This window comes from Pieris rapae, chromosome 21 (genome assembly GCF_905147795.1).
Source record: "Pieris rapae chromosome 21, ilPieRapa1.1, whole genome shotgun sequence".
Taxonomy (NCBI): domain Eukaryota; kingdom Metazoa; phylum Arthropoda; class Insecta; order Lepidoptera; family Pieridae; genus Pieris; species Pieris rapae.
Genome location: NC_059529.1, coordinates 7,526,692 through 7,554,434, shown reverse-complemented (window position 1 = coordinate 7,554,434; position 27,743 = coordinate 7,526,692). Strand labels below are relative to the sequence as shown.

The window sequence follows — 27,743 nt, the reverse complement described above, 5'->3', positions numbered from 1 at the left end:
ATAAGGGTGGGTGTTTCCGGTATTTTCACATTGTTTAATCAACAAATGTTTGATTAGTCACCTAAAATCTAGTATTCTATTGTTTGAATACTGTTTCTACTTGTTGTTTATATACGGTTTAGCAGTTAACAGCCGTAGTTGGATTATTGAAACGTATTGATTATTTAGTTAATATTTCAATTGGTTCATATATTTAATTAAAAGCTAAAAAGGTATGTCAAAGTGGAATTCTGTATTTCGCATTATCTTTTTTTTACAGTGAGCTTGAATGAATTCTCTCCGTCAAAATACTTATTTCTTTTAATAAGTCAATTTTGTCGGTTAAAAGAAAAATAACACGAAATGTTTCTCTGTTAGTAAATAAACCTAAAGATATTTAACGAACTTCGCTTAAAAATGGTTGATTCTTTATTCTTTTAAAAGAGTAATAGAATATTTGCGTTAATTCTTTTGTTTGTATATTTCGCCGGCGGGGGTTCAAGTATTATGTAAGGCCTTTGATTTTATTTGGTGAGCAACAGTAATTAGTTACTTTTTTACGTAAATCACACATTGTCTATGCTTCAAAAGTAAATGCATTTTAGAGGATTCCTGCAAAAAATTAATACGTTTATGAACTATTTTTTTTTGAGAGGTTTTCACTCTTTTGCAGTGGAAGAAGAAGGGGGGGGGGTAGATAAATTGCAGTAAACCACTTCTTAATTCAAACTGGCCTGCTCATTTGCCTTTATACCAATTTCGCGTTGACCTTTTTAACTACATTTGCTATTGAGATTGAGAACAATACAATGCAGTTAATATTTCATTCGTATTGAATTATACTAATATAACCGCGAGATGTGGTAAAGTATCAATTAACCAGTACCTCGACTACTGTAGTAATATTTCCCTACAGTTGATTTTATACTTGAAGACATGAAGCTTCTGCCATGACTTCGTACATAATATAACTGTTTTAAGACAGTTGGCTTTTAAAGTCTCAGTTCCAACGGTGCTGTAACCTTCTAGTTATGGTGCTCGGATGCTGTGTCGGTTCGTGATCATTTCTAATTTTCTAAAAAACAAAAAATATTTTATACAACTTTCTTATAAATTTTGACAAATTTCGACTTGGTACAGTGTTTCCTCACGATGTTTTCTTTCACCATGTTAAATACGACAGTCGAAAGTCCATTGGTGCAGTCAGGATCGATTCTACGACCCTGGTGGCGCGTACGTTGTAACCACTAGCCCAACACTGGCGGCAGATACTAATGAGTGGACTTTAAATTACACTAACTTTTTGTTAGGTTAAATATACTAATTTACAGTGGGATTAAAAAAACATTATTGCTTTCAATATTATACGCTACCAACTCTAATTTATTTGATCTATGAATGAAACTCTTTGTTTAGGGATTTATTTTTTACATTAACATCGTATCAGTGTTTTCATTACATCTTTTATAGATGTTTATTTAACATTCCGTATGTTGATTGCTTTACTATTTTTGAAAAACGCTGTTAAAAGAAATTTAATAGAAATGTTAAGATTATTAATAAAAAAAATTACACATCGATTTGATCACCTTCAATATAAACTAGTGATATTTTTGTGTGTTTGACGTTCGTTTTATTTTTATTATTACCTAAGAAAAAAATACCTTAAATTATTGCCATCTTTTGTGCTCAGTGACGTAGTTCAAATTGCATTTAACAATTCTCGGAAGGAACTTAGTTCTACTTTTGTTTATAACCTGTTTCAAACATGTTAGTACCTGCAAAATGAATTACTAGAATTACTTCACATAACCACCGAGAGATAATGGTTCAGGTACTGATTTGAATACAGCTTGTTGTGGCTTTAGTTCCGACTCTCGTCCTGAAGTCGAAGATTCGAAACATTTCTCGAATAGTGAAGGAAATATACATTTGCCAAGATCGATAAATAATCATGATTAAGAACCTTATATAACTTATTACTGGGTCCAGTAATTTACATTATATTAGAGTTTATAAATGTGTGTATAAAGAGTATGTAGAAATTAAGAAAAAAGTTAAAACTACTTATACCATCGGTTATTTATTAATACATACAATAACAACCATCAAAAACAATTTGTAAAAAAAACCCAGTTTCGTCACGCAGTTCCAGAAGAAAAAATTGTGAGATCCATCTAATATACCGGTCAAGACAAGCGGGTTAATTTTGTCAGTCACTTAAGGAACCTAAGAACCTAAGTCTTAAGTTATTAAATAACTTAAGACAGACTTAGGTTCTCATGAATCTCACATATGATGGTTGAAGAACTGCGATATTTGGTCCTTTTTACAAATCATGTTTTTGATGGTATACTTTAGTAGTTTTAACGAAGCATTTTTACTTATCCAATATCCTTTAGTAATCGGATAACACTGTTTCTAAGAACCCGTCCTCACGTACGGAATCCGATTAACAACTTCGTTAATTTTAACAAGGTTTATCTATGGCTTAGCAAATTAAACTTGGCATTATATAATCATTATCTATGGTTTTGTATCGAATCTGTGGCTACACATTTACCTATAAGACTTGATTCCTCAAGTAACTAGTATATTTAAATTCTTAGATATATTCTCCTCGCGGAAATATTTAACGGCTCAAATATAAGTCAAGAAAAGAGCGTAAAATTTCTTAAAAAGCAGGCAACGCACTCGTGAGCCCTCTAGCATCGAGAGTGTTTCTTGCAGGAATCCATAGGCAACATTTGAAGATTTGATATGTTTAAAAAGAAATACCAATTCGTTTTCTACGATGCCTATAATGAGTATTTTAGTTGGAGATTAGATAACAAGCAGTTAAATTTAGATAAAGAATACGTTTTAACTTAAACGTGTCAATTGGTGTGTATGACGTGACGAACGCAGTAATAAAAATAGATAACACCACGCACGGATAGGCTAGAAAAATATTTACGTTATTTTATTTATACTTGAAGACAATTAATAGATTTGAGTTCCGACAGAATAAATTCTCCGGCAGATTTTTTTTTAAATTGACGGTTAACTGAAGTTGTAGAAATGATTTGGTTATTTTTTATAGAACACCCCTGTTCTAATAACCAAATCATAACAAACAAAACAATGCAAACGAGCAGATGGTTCATCTGATGGAAAATATTAGCGGTCATAGACACTTAATGCCAGCGGGCTCGCGAATGCGTTGCCGGCTTTTGAATTGAATCTGTTCGGAAATAGTTCAGTGGATAGCTGGTTCCACATAGTGGTGGTGCGCTGCAAATACTGCCTTGAATAACGCTCAGTTGTGTAACGAAGGTCGAGGTGATTCGAGTGGAAATTCGTATTCTGCCTTGACGTCCGATGATGAAACTCACCTGCGGCTATTAATCTGATCATTCTCCATGGTAAATGCTGTAGATGCTTAAAAACGGTAGACGTATAGCTTGGTAACGCTGTATCAGTGACTCCATTAGCTCAGCGACCTTAAAAGTCCTCCAAGAAACTTCCAGCGCTCCCTGTCCACCTCCCAACTGCTGGCTAGCTTACAGCTGCAACAGGTCCTCCTCTCTGTCGATCCAGCGCTACTTATGATTTATCTCAAAAGTTAATCATAAATAAGTATGCGAACATTGATTGTATCTATACTAAAATAATACTGCTGTGAGTATTGTTGGACTAATTGCTTCAGCTGAGGTCGTAGGTTCGATCCCCGGCTGTGCACCAACGGACTAATGAATTTATCATTCAAACGGTGAGGCAAACGTCGCAACGATGCATGCCTTAAAACCAAAAAAGTCGAAGGCGTCAAGCACAAGCGGCTGATCACCTACTTGTCTATTAGATTGAGAATTCCAGAGCTAAAAAGGTTGTAGCCCCTTGTATATTTTTTGCTAAAATACTGACGGATAAAGATATTGTCTATGAAGATTAAATGACGTCATTTTTAACAAAATTCCCAGACAAGATCGACCCATTCACATAAACAGAATGAGAGCTTATTTTATCTAAAAGCGGTTAGAACGGAAAATGCAAAGTTGTAGGGTGATCTTGTATTTTGAAATTAACGAATATTTTGTTTAACTTTGCGAAATAATCGAAATTTGCTTGTAATTTAAAGTACTGAGGTCCCGAGGTGAAAACAATCAGAGTTCCAGTTTCAGCTCCTTCCGCTTGACCGAATTTATCAAAGACCAGTAACGAGTTTCTTCTCTTCATCACGAGGTTATAGAACTGGTGGCAAACAGGCAGGACGCTCACTTGATGTTAAGCGGTACTGCCGCACATAGACATTTTCTATGCCATAGTTGCCTTTTAGAATTTGGACGCTCTTTTTTGACGCTGTGGAACCAGCCGCCCACCGAAGTATTTCTGACCGACTTGAAAGGTCCATCAAGAAAAGAACATACCTCTGGCAATGTGGATGTCCATGAGCGCTTCACTCAATATAAAAAGGGACTCGTGCCCGTTTGCCTCCAGTTATGTAAAAAAAAGTTGAAGTAATAATTGTGTAAACAATACGGGTTTATTTCCGTGTATGAAGCTGTGATTAAAAGAATTAAGAACTAGGAAGACTATCTTACTGTGAAGTTTTGAGGCTAAAGTTGTCGTTAAAACATTTATTTTCTCTCAAACGGACGAAACGTATTTATCCTCGGAAGAAACCTAAATTGATGGCAACCCCATCGCCGTACAAGTTTATTTTGGCACGGCAATTATAAATTTATTTCGTTAAGAACTTCGCGGTGGAATTGTTTAAATGCTGTATTTAAAATTTTATCGCTTTTCGTACAGCCACTTTACGTTATAATTGTAACTATAGTTCACGTTTATATGTTTATCCTAAATAAACCTTCTGCTTCTAATTTATATCCTGGAAATCGAACAGGACTTCCATATAATACACACATAGTTTTAAAGTATTTTTTATTATAGCCTAGATTCGATTAATATGAAACAAATGACGATACTTGCTTCCTTATTTCTTTGCGGGAGAGATTAAAATTAATACAGTGCCACATACTTTCTTGTTCGGTAAGAGCGTCTCTGTCTAGAATGTTAGTATTGCCAGTAAATAAAAATTAACTACTAACAATATATGGGGAATTATTTGATGTCATGCAGACTAACCTATTGAAATATTTTAATACAACAATGTATAGTCTAGAAAATACAGTTCTAGGCTTAATGTGACACAAACTCAGGAACAACTGATATGATAGGTAGTGTGACCTGTATCATTAAAATCTTTAAAGATACCCGACAATTTGAACCGTTCGATAATTAAAACATTGCCATTGTAATTAATAATGCAAAGAATAAAAATAAATACATTTTAGTTGGATTTTTATTTGAAGTTGGTATATGGTAAAATTATTTATTGGAACGCACGAAAATGGCGACGGTAGTAACAATTTTAGCATTTACATATTCTGTGACTACCTACCAAATAATAAGAAAACACTTTTTTTGTCGTTTACCTGCAATAAACACTTAATAAAACTTTGAAACAATATCAAGGTTTTCTAAATCCGCATTTCAAAGGATTAATGACGCAATACAATAAAGTGCATAGCCTTGTATGGTCACGCGGGTAATAAATTGCAAGTGTTTTAATATGGCAGAAAACAATGTTTGCGTGTATTAAACAGACTCATAATACAGTGATCCCCACTTTTAACGCGGTAAGCCCGGATCGTGTTATAGGATATCGCGTTGTAGGTGTAACTATTCAAAAACTAGAAGCTAACAATGTAATTTAGTTTAATTTTATAAGACAATTGAATCGAGTGCAACACTAATAATGGAACGAGTCAGAAAAATAGAAAACTGTTCTAAATTCATACTATAAATGAGTTATTATAACTTTTAATATTTGAATTACGTTTGAGAGTGGGATGCAACTGTAAAAATTCCATCATAATATGTGAAATTGGAGTCAGGTTTAATATGATGTCATCGACAAAAGAGTAGATTGACATTATCAAACAGGAAGGAAACATTTTAGACTTAGGCTTTATTTATTCCATAAAATGTTTTCTGTGTCGTATCAGCTGCCATTTCCATTATAATTTAATAACATCAAAGATAATTAGTTAAAACCCGTTATATGGTTTATTTTATTTGCCAATAATAAGAATGACAAGTGACACTAACAACATTGCTACAACATAAATAAAGACATATAAGTATTTTGTCTCTTTTCTTTTTACTTAATGTGTTGAATTTTTTCTTGAGTTGAGTGTGTGTGAATTTGAATAAACTCAGAAGAGTATTTAAGAGAACTCAACCCGGTTGAGTTCCTTAGATAATTTCACCCACTTAATAAAGGCTTCTAAAGATAATCCATCGTGAAACATTTGAATGTCCGAATGGAGCCTTCTCACGTACGTTAACGAAGAACCGAATCGATTGCCAAGGCCATGTTAATGAACTTGCGAAAAATAATCCACCACGCTTTTTTACCACAACCCACGTATGCGCAAGAGTTGATGACGTAATACACACAGATAACTTGTTTAAGGCACTTTCGCATTCAAATGGCCTTTGAATAATGTTAGGGTTGGCAATTTTCTGATATTATTCAAGTGAAAGCGTTTGCTGTAACGTCACTACTTACTAAACGCTGTTACGATTTTACCAGGTTATTTAAATAGGTGTTGCAATTTAATTTTTAATATTAAGTAAGTCACCAAAGTTATAGTATTTTTGGCGAAGTGGCGTTTCAGCGTGCTCCTGAAGTCGTAGGTTCGATCCCCGGCTCTGTACTTGAAAAAAAAATATTTGTATTGAGTTTGTTGTGGATGAGCTGACAGCTGACACTAATCTATCCGTTAAAAGGTCTATAAACACACTTCTCATTTAATTTTTGGGAACACATTTGACACATATTGATATAATATATGGTCTGTGACCGACAATATCTCAGAACATTGCCAAGTATTAACTCAATTATTTAATTGTTACCAAACAAAACCTGGGTTCAAACCCCGACAGACATTTCTAAAGATTTCTGGATTTTTTGATATTGAAACTATGAACAAACATTGTGTTCACTGACAACCCTAATTTCAGGTAATGCAAAATGCAAACGCATTCAAAATTCAAATGCATTATGGTTGTTGACGTCATCAACAGCCTTTATTCAAATGGATTAAAATTACAATAGATTACAAAAACAAAAAACTACCTATTTCAATACATTTGACAAAATTGTAATTTGTTGTATATAATAGGAAGCAAACACCTGATGTTATGTGATACATAGACATTATATTATGCCAGAGGCCTCGCGAGTGCGTTGCCGGCCTTTTGGAATTGATACGCTCTTTTCTTTGAAGGACCTTTAGATGAATTGCTTGGGAAATACTTCAGTGGGTAGCTGGTTTCACAAAGCGGTACACGGCAAAAACTGCCTTAAATAAGTTGATGATAGCTTAAAGAGCCGGGGCTCGAACTTACAACCTCAGGTACGAGTCGCACGGGCAATCTACAACATAATATTGTAGATATCGATATCTAGAATGAACTGTCTAGAGATTCAATTAACTCTCTGATTTAACTACTTTACTGCGACATATATTATATGGCTTGGCTTTTAAGTATTAGTCAAATCATACAATACCAATAGGTCATAATTGAGTGTGTGCGTGTGATAAACTTTTCAACTAGGTAATCGAGAGCTGTCTCTTTTTATCATAGCGTAAAACAATTTGCTTGAAAGAGATAAGAATACTTTAGTTAGTAAATTTTAGGCGAGTTTAGAGAGTAGAACTGCTATGCTCGACGTATTACGTTTTAATTGTACAATTTCTATGGAATCTAGCGTGATTTTACGTTAAATTTAAAATCGCTTTAATTACATTTTAAGTGGTAATTATTTCGCAAATATTTCGCGTGTGACTTTCACGGTTTTAATTCTCTTTAGTGAAAGGTTTTGTTAAGATCGGCGTTTAACTGTTACGAATACAGACATTTTTTAGTTGCTCATGGTTCAGAGATTTAAATTTGGAATTCTGTAGAAACTAAATTGCACTAACACCTAACATATTATGACAAAAAATATCCCATCAGTAGTCCACGTGAACTTCTTTTCGTCTTAAGATGTTTTACTCACTTAATCTTTCTAGAAGCTACATATAGAACATTTTGCTACACCATAGATACTCACTTTTCCAAAAAAAAAAACTAACTAATTCTTGAAAAGCACCACACTTGCTAGCCTTCTGGCTATGGGGCGATCGTCGACATCTACGACTTTTTAAAAATGTAAAGTGGGAACAAACCGTGATTCATGTGGTATCAAATTATTTAAGTATAATTATTATTATTACTATTTTCTTGTGTAGTCAAGTCCACATTTCAAGGATCGTCATGCTCACTAAATGTCATTGCTTCTGGCGGCGTCCATGCGTCGGGTTGTCTCTATCTTCTTTTTCGTTCTACGCCCATGATTTGAGAACTGGCAGTAAATGTCAAATTAAAAGTATTTTTTAATTTGTAAGTTTAACGTATATTTCTTTTTTTGATTACCAACTTGAATAAATGATTTTTGAATTTTGAATTTGAAGTGTCCAGTGTCCATGGGCCGCGGTATTACTTCTTTTGGTAGAGTCAAAATATATAATAATAAAAATTGCGCTGATTCAAAAAACCGCTAGACAGCTTTCAAAACGAAAGTTCCAATTAACCAGTTTTGATACTTTTAATTTTGCGGTTAATAATTTTATAGCAACCTAATCGTAAATTGGAGTTGTTTTTATGTATTATGACGGCATCTTTTTTAAAAGTATCTTGTAGAATAAAATGGTGAAGACTGTGTTACCCTACGCGAGGCCCAAGCCCCAGACGGGGTAATTTGTTTCTTAATTCGAAAATTAATTTAATTTTATGTATATCTGTTTTAAAATTTACTTACTGTGTTTCGTTAACCATTCATTTATGATTTAAATCTCTTAGTAAATAATCAATTTTTTTATATTAAATAATGTTTATCAGTTACATAGGTCAGCAACCCACTCGCGGGCCCTCTGGCATTGAGCGTGTACAATGTCGGTATCACTTGATATTAAGAGCAGTTTGACCTCTGTGCTATAAGAGTCTTATTAAAGTTCTATTTTCTTTAGTTTATTTACACGTTTAAATAAAACATAACTCGAGTTATGTAGCATATAAAAGAGAAAATTTATAAATATTGTGATATGTTCGCTTCTAGTGAAAAGTTACCTAACGAAATGCGTAACACAGTAGTTACTATACCTATAGTAACATCTTAGTTAAATATTCAAACAATGAGCAGGATTTTAACTATGTCTATAATAGTATAATTTGCTAAAACTTGGCTCGTTCGCCAAATCGAAGCCCATTAAAGGCTTTAAGTCTCGTGAAGGCGTCTGTCTGTCTGTCATAAAAATTAATATCCGTAACCGCTGAACTTACGCGACGCTAATAAACACAACACTTTCTTTTATGTCAAAAATTATCGTTAAAAAAATATCTTATTTACATTACAGTCCCTACAGCGATAAAAAAAATCGGCTGTACCACCTTTTTAAGTCTAGGCCTCAGATTCTGTTGTCATGATCATCTGTCAATCGAATAGGCAAGTTGGTGGTCACCCTGACACACGCCGTCAAATTTTTGGGTCTAAGAAACGGTTTCACGATGTATTCCTTCACCGTTCAAGCGAATTTTAAATGCGAACTTAGACCATTAGTGCACAGCCGGGGATCGAACTTACGACCTTTATAAGTCGCAAGCTGAAGCCACTAGGCTCGTTATAATATTAGTATAGATAATATATTTAGAATTAAACATTTACTAAAATAAATCTAATGTAAAAAAACTTAGACCATACTCATAAAATCGTCAACCGAAAATGAACCCAAACATCAAGAGATAAATATGAAAATCGTCTGATAAAAAATAATAATTATCGGAGCGTATCATTGCAATCGCAACATATGGCGGAAATGGTTTTTGTATGGTTTTCTGGATAATTTTGTGAAATTTTAAGCCGCATATTAAAATGCTTTAATATAGTAACCCTTAACACTCCAGTGGGCCATAGGACCAGCTATGTCATTGGTATTTTCCGTGCGTTCCAATCACATCTCTGCCCAGATTGAAAGTTGTGTTAACACTCGTACGGTGAAGAAAAATATGGTGAGAAACGGGTATTTGGACACAAAAGTCCACGGCGTGTTCAGGCACAGAAGGCTGTCCTTTAAGAAAAACATCGCGAGACTGATACAGAAAAGACAAGACCAAGGATTGAATCGCACGTTTTTAATCCAAATTTTGATATAACTGTGACCCACTTTAATAAAAATTACATTACACAAAAAAGGATATATTTTAAATGGAGTTTTTATGTTTTTGCTTATATAGTCGTAATTTAGTGTTCACGCAGGTGTTTGATAACCTCAATAGAAGAGATAAGGAATCACAAAAAACATACGAAAACAAGTTCTTCGTTATTTTACCAAAAACTATGTATAAATTTACTATATATACGTCTTATATAATATATATACATACATACATACATATCATTTCAATTGCCCGAATTTGTGATGACAGATGAATCACGAAGATCACTTGAAATGGCCCACTGGGAAGAAAAAAGAGATGACGCTCACCAGAAACTTGGGAAGATGGAATAAAAGGGATAGGCGGGTTTGGAAAATAGAGAATTTTGGCTAAGTGGCTAGTGGAAGAATTTTGTCGAGTACTAGTGTAAAACATAATTTAGTAAATACTACATTAGAATTCGAATTAGAACTCAAATGAAGGCTATTTTTTATAATTTATGGTTCTCAAACTTGGGCGCCCACTAAAGCTTAGCATACAAATATTTACATACATGTTTCAAAGATCGATGGAACAATAGAGGGATGAAAATAATAGATAGAATAAAGAAGGACAACTAAGCAGATGTGAGAATAAAAATAAATAAACTTATGTGATGTGTGGGGCACGTGGCAAGAGGAACAGAAAAGTGGAGTAAGAAAGTACTTAACTGTTGCACAATGTACAGTAGACAAAAAGAGGAAGACAATTTAGAAAGTGGATAGACCAGAATTAGGAAACAGCAGTTGGTATACGCAGATAATGGTACGAGGAGACAGGTATGGCTGGATTTGGTTGGTGCCTCATAAAAAGCACACACGCATACTTAAAAAGAATTAGATCGAAATATTAATGTGTGAAATCTGAAGGCTCTGTATAAATTTACATCTTAAATATTATGTTTAATTGGATACACATAATAAAACATGTTCGTAGATTTAAGATAGTTGTTACCATGGTTACCTCTTACGAATGGAACCGCGTAACCATATCAACAAATGTGCTTTCCGCAATTTACAATAATGGCTCTATAAAGACCAAACCTGTTAAATGTTATGTAAACCTTATTTGATGTTTCATAGATATTTGTGACACGAAACCTTATATTACTTTAACGATATCTTTATGATAATAAAATCAACAGCTTTAAAATTTAATACCTGCTTACAAGACCATTAACACTCGACAAATCTGAGGCTTTGACTAGTGTGAGCGAGACAAACGATTTCGAGAGGTGGCGTGAAGGAGATAGATGTTAAGCAGGTGTTGACGAATCTGTGGTAGGGCTTGCAGCTGTTGCAAATAGGCTTTTTGTGACTGAAGCGAATCAATAAGCAATAAATTATGAAATTTGATATATTTGTGAAGTGAGTAAGTATATGGTTTTCAAAAAGGACGTGCAAGCTTTTCAAGGCACTTGAACGCAAGTCTTATAGTGGCATAAGCAATAAGTTTAAGTGTCCATGGGCGATGTCACTTAACATCAGGTGAGGCCCACCAGTTCTATGCAAGGGTAGACAGAAATATAGAGTTTTATAGTCGCTAAAGAATTGCTTACAAATTTGTATTACATTATGAAGGCTTCGCTATTTTTTACGTTGGTTTTTGCGATGTAGAAAACTTGTTCTCGTAAGGTGGTCTTAGGTAATTTGAGCAATCGCAAATGTGTGGTTTTTATAGTTTATACTTGATTGGGTAATTTTTTCTCTAAAACACTTGTTCATAAAAACATCGATATCTTTGTGTTTACATGGGATGAAAATATTGGTGTTTACTTATAATAGTTTTATTGTATAATAACCTGCTAGGAGCAGTGTTGACCTAGGGGCTTCAGTGTGCGTCTGTCATCTCTGAGCTCGTAGTTTCAATCCCTGGCTGTGCACCTTTTATGTATTTAACATTAGCTCGAACGGTGAAGGAAAACATCGTGAAACCGCCTTGCCTTAGCTAAGTTGACGGCGTGTGTCAGGCACAGGAGGCTGATCATGAACCGGCTTCGTAAAAATATATTATTAAACATATATCTGATTATTATGTGCCAACTTTTGACAGTAACAGACTATACTAAATTAACCAATACATTTTATTTGCACCGTTTTTCATATTGAATGTACGTCAATTAGTGTTTGTTTTAATTTTGTGGTCCAAATAAAAAATAAATATATATCTTTGACTCGCGCTATTTTCTCAGAAGTACAGCCCTAGTGTATTAGACAACGCAGATGGTCATAACAATAAGCTTTGTTCGGGAAAGTGGGTGCAAAATTAACGGTACAGATAATATTAGTGCGTATCAATTCCTTGGCAGATGTTTGCAAAAAACCTTTAGAAATAATGTCTATTGATCTGTGAAGGTAAAGATTGTTCTTTTTACTAATAGGAAATATGAGTGAAGTTAGGAACTGTTGTATTTCTTTAGTGAACTGTGAAGTGATATTTAAACAAATAGAACTGAAGTTAGCCGTGAACGAGACAAAGCATTGACAAGGAAATATTTCGCGCCTAAAATGATTCAATTACATTGAATTATAGTTTACATTTTAATGCATAAATCGTGAAAGATTTTAAACTGTAATTAATAGGATTTTTTTACCGTGGATGAGACATAGGCAAGATTTCGCGCCTATAATGATTTAAATGACAGAACACTAAAAAAGCCGATAGCAAAAACATGCGTGTACAATTACAATGATTTACAACTTTTTTAATGCTATTATATAATATTGAGTAATTAAATCAATTAGTGTATAGTTTAATTTAATCATTTAAATATCTGGGGGCACGCCAAGTCGAACAAAAGCATGGCAATGCTGTTCTCGAAGCAGTTGTGATAAAATTAGAAATAAATTTTCAGATTTTTTAAATAAATACATTGACTTGACCAACGCATGGTAACACAGTATCTCACAAGTAATACATGTTACATTAAATTATATTGTTTAGTGTGATTTCAATAATATATTTTAATTATTAAATTTTAAGGTTTGTTATTACCTAATAACAGGTATAGGTATTATAGGTATTAGAATTAACTACAATTATATTTTTAACTTATTATTGAAATATATTGTATAATATATACAGTTAATAAATGCCATCAGAAGACTTGTCATTTATTAAAAACTTAAAAGATTTTTAATATTGAAATCGCTATAGAAAATCTGGTAATTATGAAATAACTTAAAACAGATGAAGTACCTATCTCAAAAGTTTTTAAGGTAGAAAAACTGCATTGTAAGACTGGTATTTTTACAAGTTATGTTTTTGACATATACCTATATTCTTAATATGATACAATATTGAATTATAGTAATAAATTACGTAAGCCAAACGCGATTTGGATCAAATATATCCCGGACCCTCCCTATTTTATCAATACAATGATTTATAACATAACAGCCGGCTAAACTATGAAATCTATTAAACGTAATCTGTATTAATTATTGTATTTACCTCTGACTTTGTTCGTGACGAACTTGACTATTAATTGTATTGTAAGGGAATTGGAAAATGATATTAACTTTGTTCTGGAATTAAGTTTATTGAAGAGCTGGGAACTGATACAGGTGTTTTACTTTAAACGGTTCCGAAATCTTATCATCATTATGCATTGTTTTAAATAAACCAATTTTATTTATTTTGAGGCCAAAGTTTCCAATGCTTTCATAATATAAATCAAAATTGCCTTCTTATGAATTGCGCGGGCGATAGCTTGTAGATTTTTTTTAAATAGGCGCAAACGGAAAGGGACATAGACACTCACATAATATGTTTTTGATGGTAGAAGTAGACTTAGTCAGTACAATTTAATTATTTTCTATGATTCTTACAAAAATACGAGGTTTTTTGTCAGTTCCGTAGAGCCCACTATTGTAAACGTCACATTAAAACAATTATAAGTGTGTGTCTGGTGAGCTCGATTAATATTTTGTTTAGAACAGCAAAAACTTTAATTTAGTGCAAACATTATTATGAAGTTGTTGTTACACCAAATTTTATTTGGGCAGCTGATTAAATATGACTGTGACGGTATTGGCGAACCTTGAAGATAAATGATGTTTTCTTTGTATATGACGGAATATATAATAGCATAGGCCGCAGGGTATATACTTGGTCGTGGAGCAAATAACCCAATAAGTTTACTTAAAAAATTTATAAATTTTTAAATGCTTATATTTTAATTTAGACACATTAGAATATCCACGGAGTCAGCAAGACTTGCTATTTTAACACGCTATTGTTAGATAGCCCGTATTTGCTATCGTTAATTTCTTTTAAAATCCTTATCTGACAAGATACACAAAATTGTTCCGTGTACCTCGTACGAACTCGAATTACGTTCGTTACGTCGTTACACAACTGAATGTTTTTAAGGCAGTTTTTGGGAACTACCTGGCGGCATTTCCGAATCAATTCTTCTAATAGTGCCATCTCCTTGCAAAGATCATGGCTATTTTAATTTTGGATGCCGTTTCTAAACAATGACTTGGTGCTTTGACCAAACCAATGTCTCAAGTTTTTCAACCAGGACGTGCGTCTGCGGCCAGGTCTTCTTCTACCTGCTTTTTTGCCTTGTATGATTAGTTGAAGGAGCTCGTATGTTTTGGAGTTACGTAAAACGTGCCCGATACAAAAATCTGACAAGACTGTCAACGCACTCGCTGTCTGGCATTGAGTGTGTGGTTATAATACTTAACATCATATGAAATTGCTGACCGTTCGCCCATGTTAAAATAAAACATCTACAATCTATCTATCTGTCGCCCTCGCGACTTGATACATCAAGTGGAATTTTTTTTATATAAGTAATATAATTTAACTTTAGAATAAGAAAAATTGGTACAAGTAACTTGCCCGTGTTTACGTCAGAGATATCAAAATGAGCAATCGCCATAAAGTTTTTATATGACCCCTTACCCCATGTGGTCCATTACGGTTATGGCCCCCCGGCGGCCAATAAATAATCTACGGATTCAAAATAGTGTTTGTGGAGAGATTAGGGCAAATTTTACTAATCCTCCGATTTTCCATTTAAATGTATACTATATATACACTTGCCTATTAACTAAACACTTCTTATAGTGCTTAGAACTACGTTTAATACAACTTTAAAAGATAAATCTTTTATTATTAAATAACAATTCATAGACAACGATTTGTTCCTTAGTACCTATATGACCCGATTGTATGTTACATAATTCAGTATCTCTGCATTATGCTGTGACCACTGAATAAATCGAGTAAAAGATGTCTACCTTGTACAGTCAGCAAAATCATATTTCCCATTTTTCTAGCGTCCGATATAGGTAGTTTGTCAGTGTCTAGCCCAGACGATAAAAAGAAAATGCAGTTTGGCGGTTACACTGAAACACTATCAGATACAGATAGCAGAAAACCTTTTAAATTTAAAATTTCTCTAGATGGTTTAAAACTAAGGTATTGACAAAAAAAAGTTTGGCACACTGATATATTGGTACAACACAAATTATTTAATGACACTGGCACTTACAGGCAGAGGCAACAAAAAATTAAACCAATTTTTTTTTTTACGTTATAGAGACTTTCGTTATAACAAATAACGTTATATAGAATCTCCAAAAATTGCGTGACGTAATACTAGACCGCTCTCTACGACACAATGCTTCTCATTTTACATTTACGGCTCTCAGTTCTCAAATCAAGGGCGTAGAACGGAAGTTAAGAACTGGCAATAAACTCTCCGCCACTCTTTAGACTACACATGTAAAGAGCTGCAACCATTACACCATGTTCCACATGAGATATAAAGTAATTACCAATAATAATATAAATAAATAGTTCTTTCTATAGCAACTTCAACTGTGTTATGTAACTATTAATTAAGTGTCTGAGAAGTTGTATCCCACTTTAACCAAGAAAATAATCGTTTATAACGTATGCAAAACTAGCAAGTAACAGATGTTACGAATTGATCGAAAACTTTTTTAATTTAGCCGAAAGCCCCTGACAAACAAACAGCTACCCTTCAACACTTTGAATTACAAATGAATTCCTTTGAAACCATTATTCCAATACTTAAATTGTTATTCACTAAATTAAAAGTCAATATAATGAACCTAACTAGTACGTATATTGTAACTAACAAGTGTCGTGATTTGCATACAGCTGCCAGTTTAGTAGTATTTACAAAATACTATAGTAGATATTTGAACCTCATTGGTCACCGTATGTTTTACGAATTTTACTATGTTCATTATTTTTCATAGTATTATTATTAATACACAACAAATATGTTCATAACTTACAATGTATTGTGTATACTATTAAATACGAAGATGAACTGGGATTTATCTTCCAGTCCTCCAATGCACCCACACACTCACTCACTCATTCATTCACATGTACACACACGTGTTGGAAACAGTTTTAAAAAATTACATGAAATCAAAAATTTTATTTGGCGTTTAATGCACACCCAATAAATATTTTATCGTTATACGTGTTCTGTGGTTCTTGTTTAACATAAATAAAACAATTTATTTTATGCCTACAATTTCATATTTCTAATTTATATCAATTTCTTTGTTACAGGATTATCCGATAGTGAAATAGCAGTGAACAAGTGAGTGATAACAGTGTGAAAATGATTTAATGTAATGGCGTGGTGGCGCTGCTATCGCGGCTCGTGACGTAGTGATCCAAGATGGCGGACTCAAGTCCCGCCACTTCCATTATCGAGGGGACTGTTAAGTTCCGTGATGGGAAAAAGGTAATTAGCTTTATACGCATGCAATATGATTTATTATATATTTAGTGCATGCATTTATTATAGCAAATTGTAATATTTAATAATTTAGCGTTACGAAATGTGTTACATGGAAAAGGCGGTAAAGTTAGACGCCATCTTGAGAGATCGGAATGACACTATGGCGCCAATTTGAATGTATAAAACATTTCTTTTAAATAATATAATATATAATAGAATAACTGTAGTTAAGATAACAATATGGAGGCACTCAAAGAACGGAGTAGATATTTTCTATATCATAATGTAGAGACTGACAAAAGTTATTATAAATAACTAATATGTATATAATAAATAATTTAATTTTATTAGGCAGTGTTTTATCGTAAAAAAAACTTTCAAACGCTATTTGTAATACATACAAGCAAGATACCTAGAGCAACTGCTACTCGCTTCAAAGTTTCATCAAACAAAAGACAACCTTATTTTACAACGATAAGGTTTAGAATATATTGAAATAGTGACAAAACCTTTCGTTATTATCAATAGGTATTGTTGCATTTGATAAGGTAATATCGACCTAATCAATTCAGAATGTCATGATAACATTTGGTATCAGCAAATTTCAAGTGTTTTCATAAAAATCGATTGGAAACATTGTCTTTTGTTTTGATTAAGGCCCTATCCCCGGACGAATTGCTGTGTCAGTGTTTCGGGGTGGACTGCGGTGCGTAATGGAGAGCTGAATCACTGAGGCGCGCCATTAGTTATTAACAATAAATTAATGTAATTTAATCAATTTAACTCCATCAATCAACTTAACTCCACTCTATATTTTTCTGCATTTACCCTACTTTTAGAAAAGATGACAAAAAAAAAACAAACTACTTTTTTGGAGTTTGGCGACCGGTTATGTCCTTAATGATGTCCATAGTCTGACAATATTATTAATTATATTTATTTAAGTGGCGTTAAAACTCGGTTAAAAATCAAAATAAATAAACTAAATGTCAGTTTCCTCACGATGTTTTTCTTATATTAACCGTTCGAGCGAATGTTAAATGCGCACTTAGAAACTTAGTCCATTGGTGCACAGCCGCGGATCGAACCTACGACCTCAGGGTCCTCAGGGGGGAAACTATCTGGCAATCACGTCTTTAAGAAAAATATAATACGTTTCAGAATATGGTAATTAATGAATATTTGTGTTGAAAATATAAACAGTAATTTAAATAACAGCTGACGTCATTTTAGAAAAAAAATCACTTCTGATGCCAAAAACCTTTGAAAGTAATCATTGGATAGTAGGATTAATTTAAAAAAAAACCGCAGATAAGACCGTACAAAAAGTGCGGCCAAATTGCAAGGATGAGAAGATGAGCGTCGCGGCTCCGGCTGGCTCATTGCCAGAAACTAAATTACGACGCTAAATGAAGTGTCGAGATGGATTATTCTGCTTTATTAAATTGGACATAAAAAGGTTTTAATTACATTATCCTTTAAATTCCAACGTATTTTGAATAAAATTAAAGAAAGACTTCACTTTAGGCTATCGCTGGTATACAGTGCAAATTCGTGGAGATTTCGACTTCACGTGGAGTCTCTTCTTTAGGAAGAAGCTTCCCTATCTTTCACTTGACAGTATTCAAGGAGGAGCGGTTCGAATCGACGACCAATCCCTTGCCAGAGATCTCTTGGCGTTGCGTAAAGATGTGGGGTCACTATGCATCTTCTACCGCATTTACAGATGTTGAGGCAGAATACGAAATTCCCCCCCAGCTGCCTTCTGAAGTATTTCATGTAAATGTCCATGGGTCATTATCAGTTAAGATTAGATTAGCCTCCTGCAGGTTTGCCGCCTTTTCTATATAAAAAAACACTTTTGTTAATTTGACATCTATAGAGCAGAAATTAGTGATGCGGTACGTAGTTCATCAAACCCCGAGTATCGAGTACGTTTAGCGAGTACTAGAACAGTGATTCTAACTGGCAACAATTACTGATTTAAGAGTAAGTTAAAATGTATTAATGCCATTAAAATTGATAAATATATACATATTGTTAATACTTCCTAAAAAGAAGAAACCGCTAGATAATGTCTAGTAGGAATCTAGTAAACTTAATTAGGTTTAATTAGCTAAATTTAGGTTAGATTAAAGAAAAGCACTAAGCTTTTTCATCTGTAATTTATTTGTTTTGAAAACCTTATGCAATACTAGTACAGTAATAGGTATATAACATTTGTAACATTATATTTTTGCTACCGTTAATAATTTATTATGTAAATTTTACACATACAACCGAGGCTTTTAAAAACTCTCTTTCAACTCTTCTTAAACGTAAATTAATCAATAGAGCTTTTTAGTACTTTACGATTATTTAATGATCCTTATCCTTGGGATTGATTTGCTCCACTTCAAACAATTTCTATGACTGAGAACTTCGCGAGTGGCGGAAAGTTTCTTGCCTGGTCCTTTCCCCGCTCTACGCCCTGCGAACTAGTAGTAAAGGTAAATTTAAAATTAATTTAACCTTATTTTCTGACATTAATAAGTGTACTTGTTTACTTATATGAATAAAGTTATTTTGACTTTGAGCTTAAACTATGGCTGACGAGTACCAGTAGTATAGCCTAGTACGGTTAGTAACCGAGTATCGTATACGCGGTGCATCTCTAATAGTACACGTGGGGCGCCACATCAAAGTCCAATCGAAATGTAAGTCACGTAATAACAATAGTATCGACAAACGCCCAGTTAGCTGCATTCTGATCGTATCTTATTATGATTCACGATGCTTCCGCCCGATTAAATACTTCTCTGTATAATTGCTACTGTTTGAAAACTTATATGGTGTTGGTCTACGAATGAACTTGAAACTCTGGGGCTGCAATTAACCGAACTTCCGAAGGAATATTTTGACTTGATCGTTGTAAGACGAGACTGTTTTACGCCCGAACCCAATAATTTATCCACAATCTGAGATTAGGGCATGACAGTCGATCGATCTCCTATCCGCATCTCAATAACCAAACCCTACGAAGACAATCCATTTTTGGCGATGGATAGAAAACAATGGCTTTTTTAATTTCGGATTGTCATACTTTGCCCAGAGAATATAGCCAGACGTAAGCAATCTCTTCGATTGTATATGCATTCATTCATTACATTGCAATCAATTATTTCCCATATATTGTATTGTAACTAATTGGTTAATACAAATTAAAACTAAAATCCTTATACACCCCGAAGGTTTTTGCAGAGAGCTATAAATGATTATATTTGTTTTGATTAAAATATGTGGTTTATGAAACCTTCAGTTGCATTATAGAGATGCATTAATTGTATTGATTGTTAAGACCTTGGCATAAATTGTATTGCTATATACTAACTAGGCTTACATAGAATCAATTGTACCAATGGAATAACTGTATGAATTCATCTGGTTTTTTTTTATATAGAACACGCCTACCCGTTTGTCCTTGTTCTATAAAAAAAGGACCCTAATCCGAATTGGTTCGGCAATACCGGTGGGCCGCTGGTTCCCGGCTGGTTTTCGGCAAATTGCCTTAAAAACGCGCATTTTATAATGGACGTTAAGGTGATACAGGTGGAATTTCAGCCTCGATGTCTGATGAAACCCGGCTGCAACAGCTCTGAATACAAGTGGTAAATGCGGTAGAAGACCTTAAAATGAAAATTCTTTATTCAAAAGTTAAATTGTTTCAAGAGATATTGGAGTACCTGAACTAGGTCGAGTGATACCTGTAGATCAGTGTATCTCTCTTCCAATGAAATGAAATTCAATCCCGGGTTCTCTTTCCAATGTTTTTATTATTGTATTAAGAATAATTCTATTGTTTATTTGTCTATGAATGAATCAGCAACAACAAGCTACATAAGTGCTGCGTCATTTTACTTAATTAATTTGCGATAGGTGTTTTTGCTTGCTCTTATACTATGTTTAATTGAAATGTTTTTATATGTGAAAAGTGACCTCAAAATATCTAAATTCAATTACAAGGTTTCAATACATCTGTCTCTTCATAGCGAAAACCGTCAGAAAGAGACGAGTAAAAAAATGCAAACTCTATTCATACATAAAGGTTAAAATATATAGACAACATTTTGTTACAGTAATTAAGTTAATTGTTTTATAGTAAATTATAAGTTTATTGAGGACTGGGAGTATATACCAAGATCCAATCCTCAATCCGTTTTATAGAGTGAGGTTTCAGTCTGTCTTAAATTTTTACCTGTCCTAAAAACAGCTCGACAGGTGCAGAAATATATAAGGACGATTTTTTTTATCAAAAATATTATCTGTAAAAAAGTTGTGAGATCCATGTTATACTAAGTTGGTCAATTTATTCAGACTTATGGGGCCTAACTTAAAATTTTACAGTTACGATATCGATATTAAAATTATGTTTGAAACACACACATTGCTTTCGCTTATGTATTTCTATTCTGGTTTCTATTTTTATCCACAACAAAGTAATATCCAAAGTGGCCTGTACTGTTTGGAGGATAGGTTGGCAGTGCCGCTTTTTTGCCCGCCCGTGACCCCAGATAAAGAAACTCTTATATGCGTAACGCCATTTTCAAATTGTCTTAAATCATTGACGCATATTCTAAATAAATGTATCTTAAAATATACAGCCTGCGTTTATGTACAAACATTGAGAGTTTTCATATTTAATTGTGAAAGTACATTTAATTAAGTTCTCACGGATAAAATACAGCACTGAATTTCGATTATTTTATGTAACCACTATAAAATGCGGTCAAAATGGCAACAAGAAAACACGGTATGATGACTTGTTTCATAATTTTATACAAATATTCCACACACAAAACATATCAAGTTATATAGTAAATGATTGTTCTTAATATCTTATTCCATAACATAGACTCTGATAAGGACGTGGAAAGATTTTATCGTCTTATCAGTTATCACACATACATCTTATTTATATGCTATTTGACATTTCAATGACAATAAGCGCAGTCTCGACTTGGATGAATAATGTTTTTTTTAAATAGTTAGGCGTAATTAGTATACCATTGAGCAGTTGGTTCAATAGCATTAGCGTGCCACCCCCAAACCTGAGCTCATCAGTTTGAATAAATGCTTTGAAATAGTTTTTTTTGTTCCTTTCCTACACATAAATAGTACGTATGTCAGGCAAAGTAGACTGATTCGTTATATACTTGTTCTGTTTCTCAATACTCAAAATTCATTGATTTTCCCAATAGATTCTACTTTGTGATTCACGATAGTAATTAAAATTCAATAATTACTTTAAAGTCTTTATTATACAAAAATATTTCAAACCAGTTTGCGTGTGGTTAAATAACATAACAATATAGTGTATAACTGTTTATCACATTAATAATATATCTATTTTCAACAAGCGATCATATCCATGTGTGGTTTTACATAACAGCCTCCCTTCTTAAAATCTACTTCCGATCATTATCCACATCGTCGAAGGTAATCTTCTGCAACACTTTCATAACTTCAATACGAGCTTCGAGTTTCCGTCGATCCGAGAGCTTTCTAAACATCGGTATCAGAGACATAACAAACTGCCTATCATCATCATCTTCATCTCTGGCTTTCTTTTTACTCTCCAATACATCAGTCTGTTCCTCTTCATAGGCTTCTGGTACTATACTTACTTGCTGGGGATCTGTGAAGGCGAAATCGATTTCTTGTGTGTCGTATTGAGCTTCTAAAGGATCGCTATCATCGTCGCTGTACTTGATTTCCATGGCGTTGGCATCACCACCAAGAAAGGTGAGATCGTTGAAGTATCCATATCTCTTTCTTTTTCTTATTGGTATAGAGTTCTCAACATTGAAACTTTCCCTGCGTTGTAGTTTCAGTTCTCTCGTGTAACATGTCCGGAGGCTTTTCCAACGCTTCTGAATGTCGCGAACTGCAAAGAAAAGTTTTGTAAGTTTTCAGACGGAAAAGCGACTCTTGTCGGTTTCCCAGACTTGACTTATTAAAGTCCGACACAGTCAATATATAGAACATACATTTTATTGATTTAATGAGCTATTACTGATACTCCAAGGCAGAAATATAATTTTTTTAGTCTTATTTTTGTATTAGGCAGGCAGGCACTGGAGGCTGATCACCTACTTGCCTATTAGATTTAAAAATGATCATGAAACAGATTCAGAAATCTGAGGCCAAGACCTAAAGAGGTTGTAGCGCCACTGATTTATTATTTTTATTTATTTTTGTATTAGATTACAATTATCGTAGGTACATGAAAACATTTTATATACATCATCACACAACACGAAGTATTACATATTTTAACGTGTTTTTTCCTTAGTAAATGGTGTTCCATCTTTGGTTTAAGTATTTTGGTATATATAATTCATGTTATTCGTACGAAAAAATAAATAAACAAGAAAACGAACTAAGGAGTCAAAGCCTCAAGGATTATACAGGTGACATTAGTTTATAGCCTCATAAAAGTAGATTTAAATCAATTTAACACGAGTTTATTGTAAAACATAAAAACACCTGCCAAGTATTTTTCTATGAACTAACATAAGTGTTATTTTATAGACTGGCGTGGTTTGAATGTCATAAATTGTGGGATTTTGACGACTTCCAAAAAACTAATACTTTCTACTGCGTGGGTAGGTTGTTTACAGTTTTTTCTATTGCCTCAACTGAGGAGAAAAAACTGAACTGAACTGAACTAAGTTTTCGGAATACGTTTCGGAAATATAAAAAAAAAGTGATGACTACAATCACGAGCTCTCTATCGTTGAGTGTCCAACTGAGGTATCTCTTTACATCAGAAGAGGCTGCCCGTTTGCCCCTTATTCTATAAAAAAGCAAATACTGGAATCATTTTTAGCGCTGAGCTGAACAGAGATTTTTTTAGCCAAGCCCTTGAATCCTTCTTGCTAAAGGACTGTTCCGTAAATTTAATGAATTTATCTATAAAATCATATGTATTTGACATAAATACCGGTAGTATGAAGACTTTTTAACAGACCGGCTAAGTTTAATTTAAATTCTGCCAAAACGGTAATATACACGGCGTAACTCGTATTGCTATACGTAGAAACCACAAAACATATCGGTCAGTGAACTCTAGGCTATTCGTCTTAATACGTTAGATTAATTTCAATAATACTTGTAATATGAAGTATTATTATTACAGAGACTGTTTTAATTTTAACATTATTTCAAACACTAATAACGTATAATGTGCCAAATAGCTATGCAACACATAAATTATTCGAAAGATAAAGTTCCGAAAAGATACTTCGCATTTCTTTACGTATAGCGCTATCTGACAGGCGTGAAACGCAAAAATAACTGTTTATCCTACCAATAAGTAATAAATAGCTTATTTGGAACATATACGGACATTGTGAAACAGACCCTAAATCAACATTATTTATATATAGTATATATATATATCATCAACTGACCCACGATCATACTTGTGACGTTTACCTATGTTAATTCTCGTCAATAAATATTTAAATACACATTTACACACGTTCTTGGAAACCTAAATAAGCTTTAGGTTTTCTACTAATACAACTTAAAACCAGTGAACAACTTATTTTAATAGATCTCGCGACATCGTAAACAAGTCGGTCAACTCACCGCCTTCAACTCGTTCGACTGGCTTCAATTCGTCCCAGTTCGGGTGAACTTCCATACAAACTTCTCGCCACAACTTATCCTTATGTTTCCTATGACTGTACATAGGATCATTTTTCGTATACAACGCTGATCTACTTTTGATAGATTTTATTAATTTAATCGGGTTAATTTCAAACATAATCGCGCGACAAATCGACGTGCAGTTGTTGTTGTGAACGACCGGTTACTGATTACAAAATGGCGGTCGCGTGCGACCCTCGCCGCGCAACGATCGCGCCGCATTCGTCGCCATTTTGTTGCGTCATGTTGCGATTGACAACATATCGCTTTGTACACTAATCATATAATCGCTTTCGTCAAAACGTTTTCTAGTGTATTCCTGTTGTACATTTATTGCGCGGGCATAATATACCACGATATGATTGTATTTTCGTCGATTTAAATATATTTTTTTCATTTCAGTGGAAATCGAGATGGTGTGTCATGCGAAAATTGTCTCCAGTTGCAGGTATGTTTATTAACTAGGTTATAAACGTTCGGTTTCAAAATATCACGATTCGAATATCAAAAATGTGAAAGATTTTTTTGTAAATAATGAATGTAGCAACAGGCTATTTACAAACACATCTTGTCTATTACTTATCGTCTGCATGTAACATAGACAATACATAATTTATATCGAATGACGTTCTGTGGTTAACAAAGTTGAATTTCTACTCGATAACACATATAAATTCATAGTATTTAAAGCAAGAAATATGATGTCACTATTCTCAGAACGTTCAAGGTAATCGTCTATGCTCTATTACCATTCTTATCGCTTATGGTATTTTAATATCTGCATGTTTATTATAATCTGGAAATATATTTTCATTTAGATATAGTTTCTCCCTTATTTATAAAATTGACTACATACACCCTATAAATAGAGATAAAATGTCGTCGAACCATTTTTTTGTTTTTATATCAAATAACGCAACTTTTTAGTATGATCTATTTATAAAATAGGGTTCGAATTACATAATTTAAGCATTTTGGAAAAAATAACCTATTTTCGAAATAACATATTAAGTTAATTACAAACTTAAGAAAAATTTAATTAAAAAAAAATCTGAGTTAAACATTATTGCATATATATATACTATATAGCAACGTTTGGCGCCACTTTTTTATAATGAATGCTATTATTATTATAATTACCAGTGGACAATTAGCAATACACAATACGTCATTATCATTAATTGAACTAGAACAAATAGTATTTTTATAATTACCAGCATTACCTTGCCATCCCGTTACATGGTTTACGTGAAACGACCAATAAACGCAACTCACACTGCTGGCTCTGCGACCCAAAAGGTGTCTTGCCTCTTTCTTGCCACCTACCGCCAAATGCCTTGAGCTGCAGCATTCCTCTCGCACTCTGTCGAGCTGTACAGACCAACTGGTCTCTACTAAGGACCACTAAGCCAACGATGATGAATAAATAATACATAATAACATTATGTAAAATCAGTGGTGAGTTCGGGCTATGTATATCTAGGACTCTACAACCTTTTAAGTCTATGCCTCAGATATCTAATAGGCAAGTGATCCTGCCATTTTCCTATTATTCTTCACCGTGCTAGAAGTATGTTAAGTGCAAATAGTCGGGAAAGCCATTCATGCACAGCCGTTCAAACCATTAGTATGCTATAAAGTTTTATCTATTTTTTAGATAGATATTTCTTTCATAATTTATGTCTTAGTGTCCCAAGTGACAGAGACCTTGCTTCTCAAATTGGCAACAATGACAGTGTTGCAATAATCAATTACAAATTTCTCAGTATTCTCCAAGCTAAGAATAATTTCGAGAGTCTAGTGACATCAGCGTAAAGCTATTGCTTTACACACTGTGTTATTGCAACTGGTTACATCCATACATACATCTTTGATCATTTACGTTCTGTCAGGTTTTTAATAGTATTTCCCAGTAGAAGTTCAAACTTCTTTCCCAGATTTTTAACTATTGACTCAGGCCAGTGTTAAAATTCCGGGTAAGCAAACGTCAAAGTGGAATACAAAATATCTATACCACCTCGCTGTCCACAACTGAGCGTTTTTAAGGCAGTTTTTGCTGCGCACCAACACCCATCTGCCAGCGACGTATTTCCGAACATTGGTTCGACTGAGGCTCCTTCAAGAGCTTACCAATTCTTAAAAAGCTGACAACGCACTTGCGAGCCTTCTCGCAATGTTAGCGTCTATGAGCGGCGCGAATCACTTAAAATCAGATGAGCATCCTCCCCGTTCCTAGTTATTTTGACAACACTTACGTCATAGTTTGACAGCATCTCATCATTAATGTAGAAAAAAAATATGACTTGAATACTTTTTTACGCACAGACTATAAATTAACGTATTTTCCATATAGGTAGTCTGTGTTGTAGTCTATGTATTAGTCTTGTTCTTAGTAAATCGCATAGTGTGTAAGACACAAAAGGTGTTTACTATTTTGATACTTGAATAAATCTCTCGACGCTTGTTTGTTTTCGTATGAATTTTATTTTATTTATCTTGTGTTCGCGGTAATAGGCATCCGTTAGTGATTTATAGAAACGCTCTCATTTTATTCGGATAAGATTTATTCACTAAGTTTACCGACGTGCTACTCTGAAGTTTAAAGTTTTAAAGTATCTTTCATACTTTTTCTTTCAAATATAAAATCCATAACTTAAATTCTAGATACTGTCTTATGTCTCACTAATCAAATTCTGTATTGTAATTATTGAGATAGCCACCTATTTCGCATCACGCCCCTTCCCTTAACTTGGCGTTGCGTAAAGATGTGGTTTCTCTGCATCTTCTACTGCGTTTATCATGGAGAGTATTCAGGGGAGTGGTTCACATAATGCAGCTAAGATTTCTTAAAGCGGTTTTTTAGAGTATCACCACTATTCCGAACCAGCTGCCCACTGAAGTATTTCCGAACCAATTCGACCTAGAGTCCTTAAAAATGAGCGTATTTCTTTATAAACCGTTAACACACTTGCAAGCCTTT

The 27,743-nt window shown here is 33.7% G+C and overlaps 2 protein-coding genes across 2 annotated transcripts in view; one reads left to right on the top strand and one right to left on the bottom strand.

Annotated features, from left to right (window-relative positions):
• LOC110993952 overlaps positions 1-27,743 on the top strand; it is a 93,052-nt gene that overhangs the window by 1,296 nt on the left and 64,013 nt on the right. The window contains exons 2-3 of the mRNA XM_022260391.2: positions 16,897-17,074; positions 25,166-25,211. Coding sequence (XP_022116083.2) covers positions 17,009-17,074; positions 25,166-25,211 — 112 coding nt within the window. The 5' untranslated portion in view covers positions 16,897-17,008. The remainder of the gene's footprint in view (positions 1-16,896; positions 17,075-25,165; positions 25,212-27,743) is intronic.
• On the bottom strand, positions 22,361-24,986 carry LOC110993953. Its single transcript, XM_022260392.2, has 2 exons — positions 24,704-24,986; positions 22,361-22,994 (listed from the first exon to the last, which is right to left on the bottom strand). Exons 1-2 carry the CDS (start codon positions 24,879-24,881, stop codon positions 22,516-22,518), a joined length of 657 nt encoding a protein of 218 aa, XP_022116084.2. The 5' UTR covers positions 24,882-24,986; the 3' UTR covers positions 22,361-22,515.

What these genes read in the sequence shown, in the direction of transcription:
- LOC110993953 (XM_022260392.2), bottom strand. Translation starts at nt 24,881, where the DNA reads ATGTTTGAAATTAACCCGATTAAATTAATAAAATCTATCAAAAGTAGA. An exon ending in AGTCGAACGAGTTGAAGGCG is followed by an intron (nt 22,995 to 24,703) that starts GTGAGTTGACCG and finishes TTTTCTTTGCAG; the next exon opens with TTCGCGACATTCAGAAGCGT.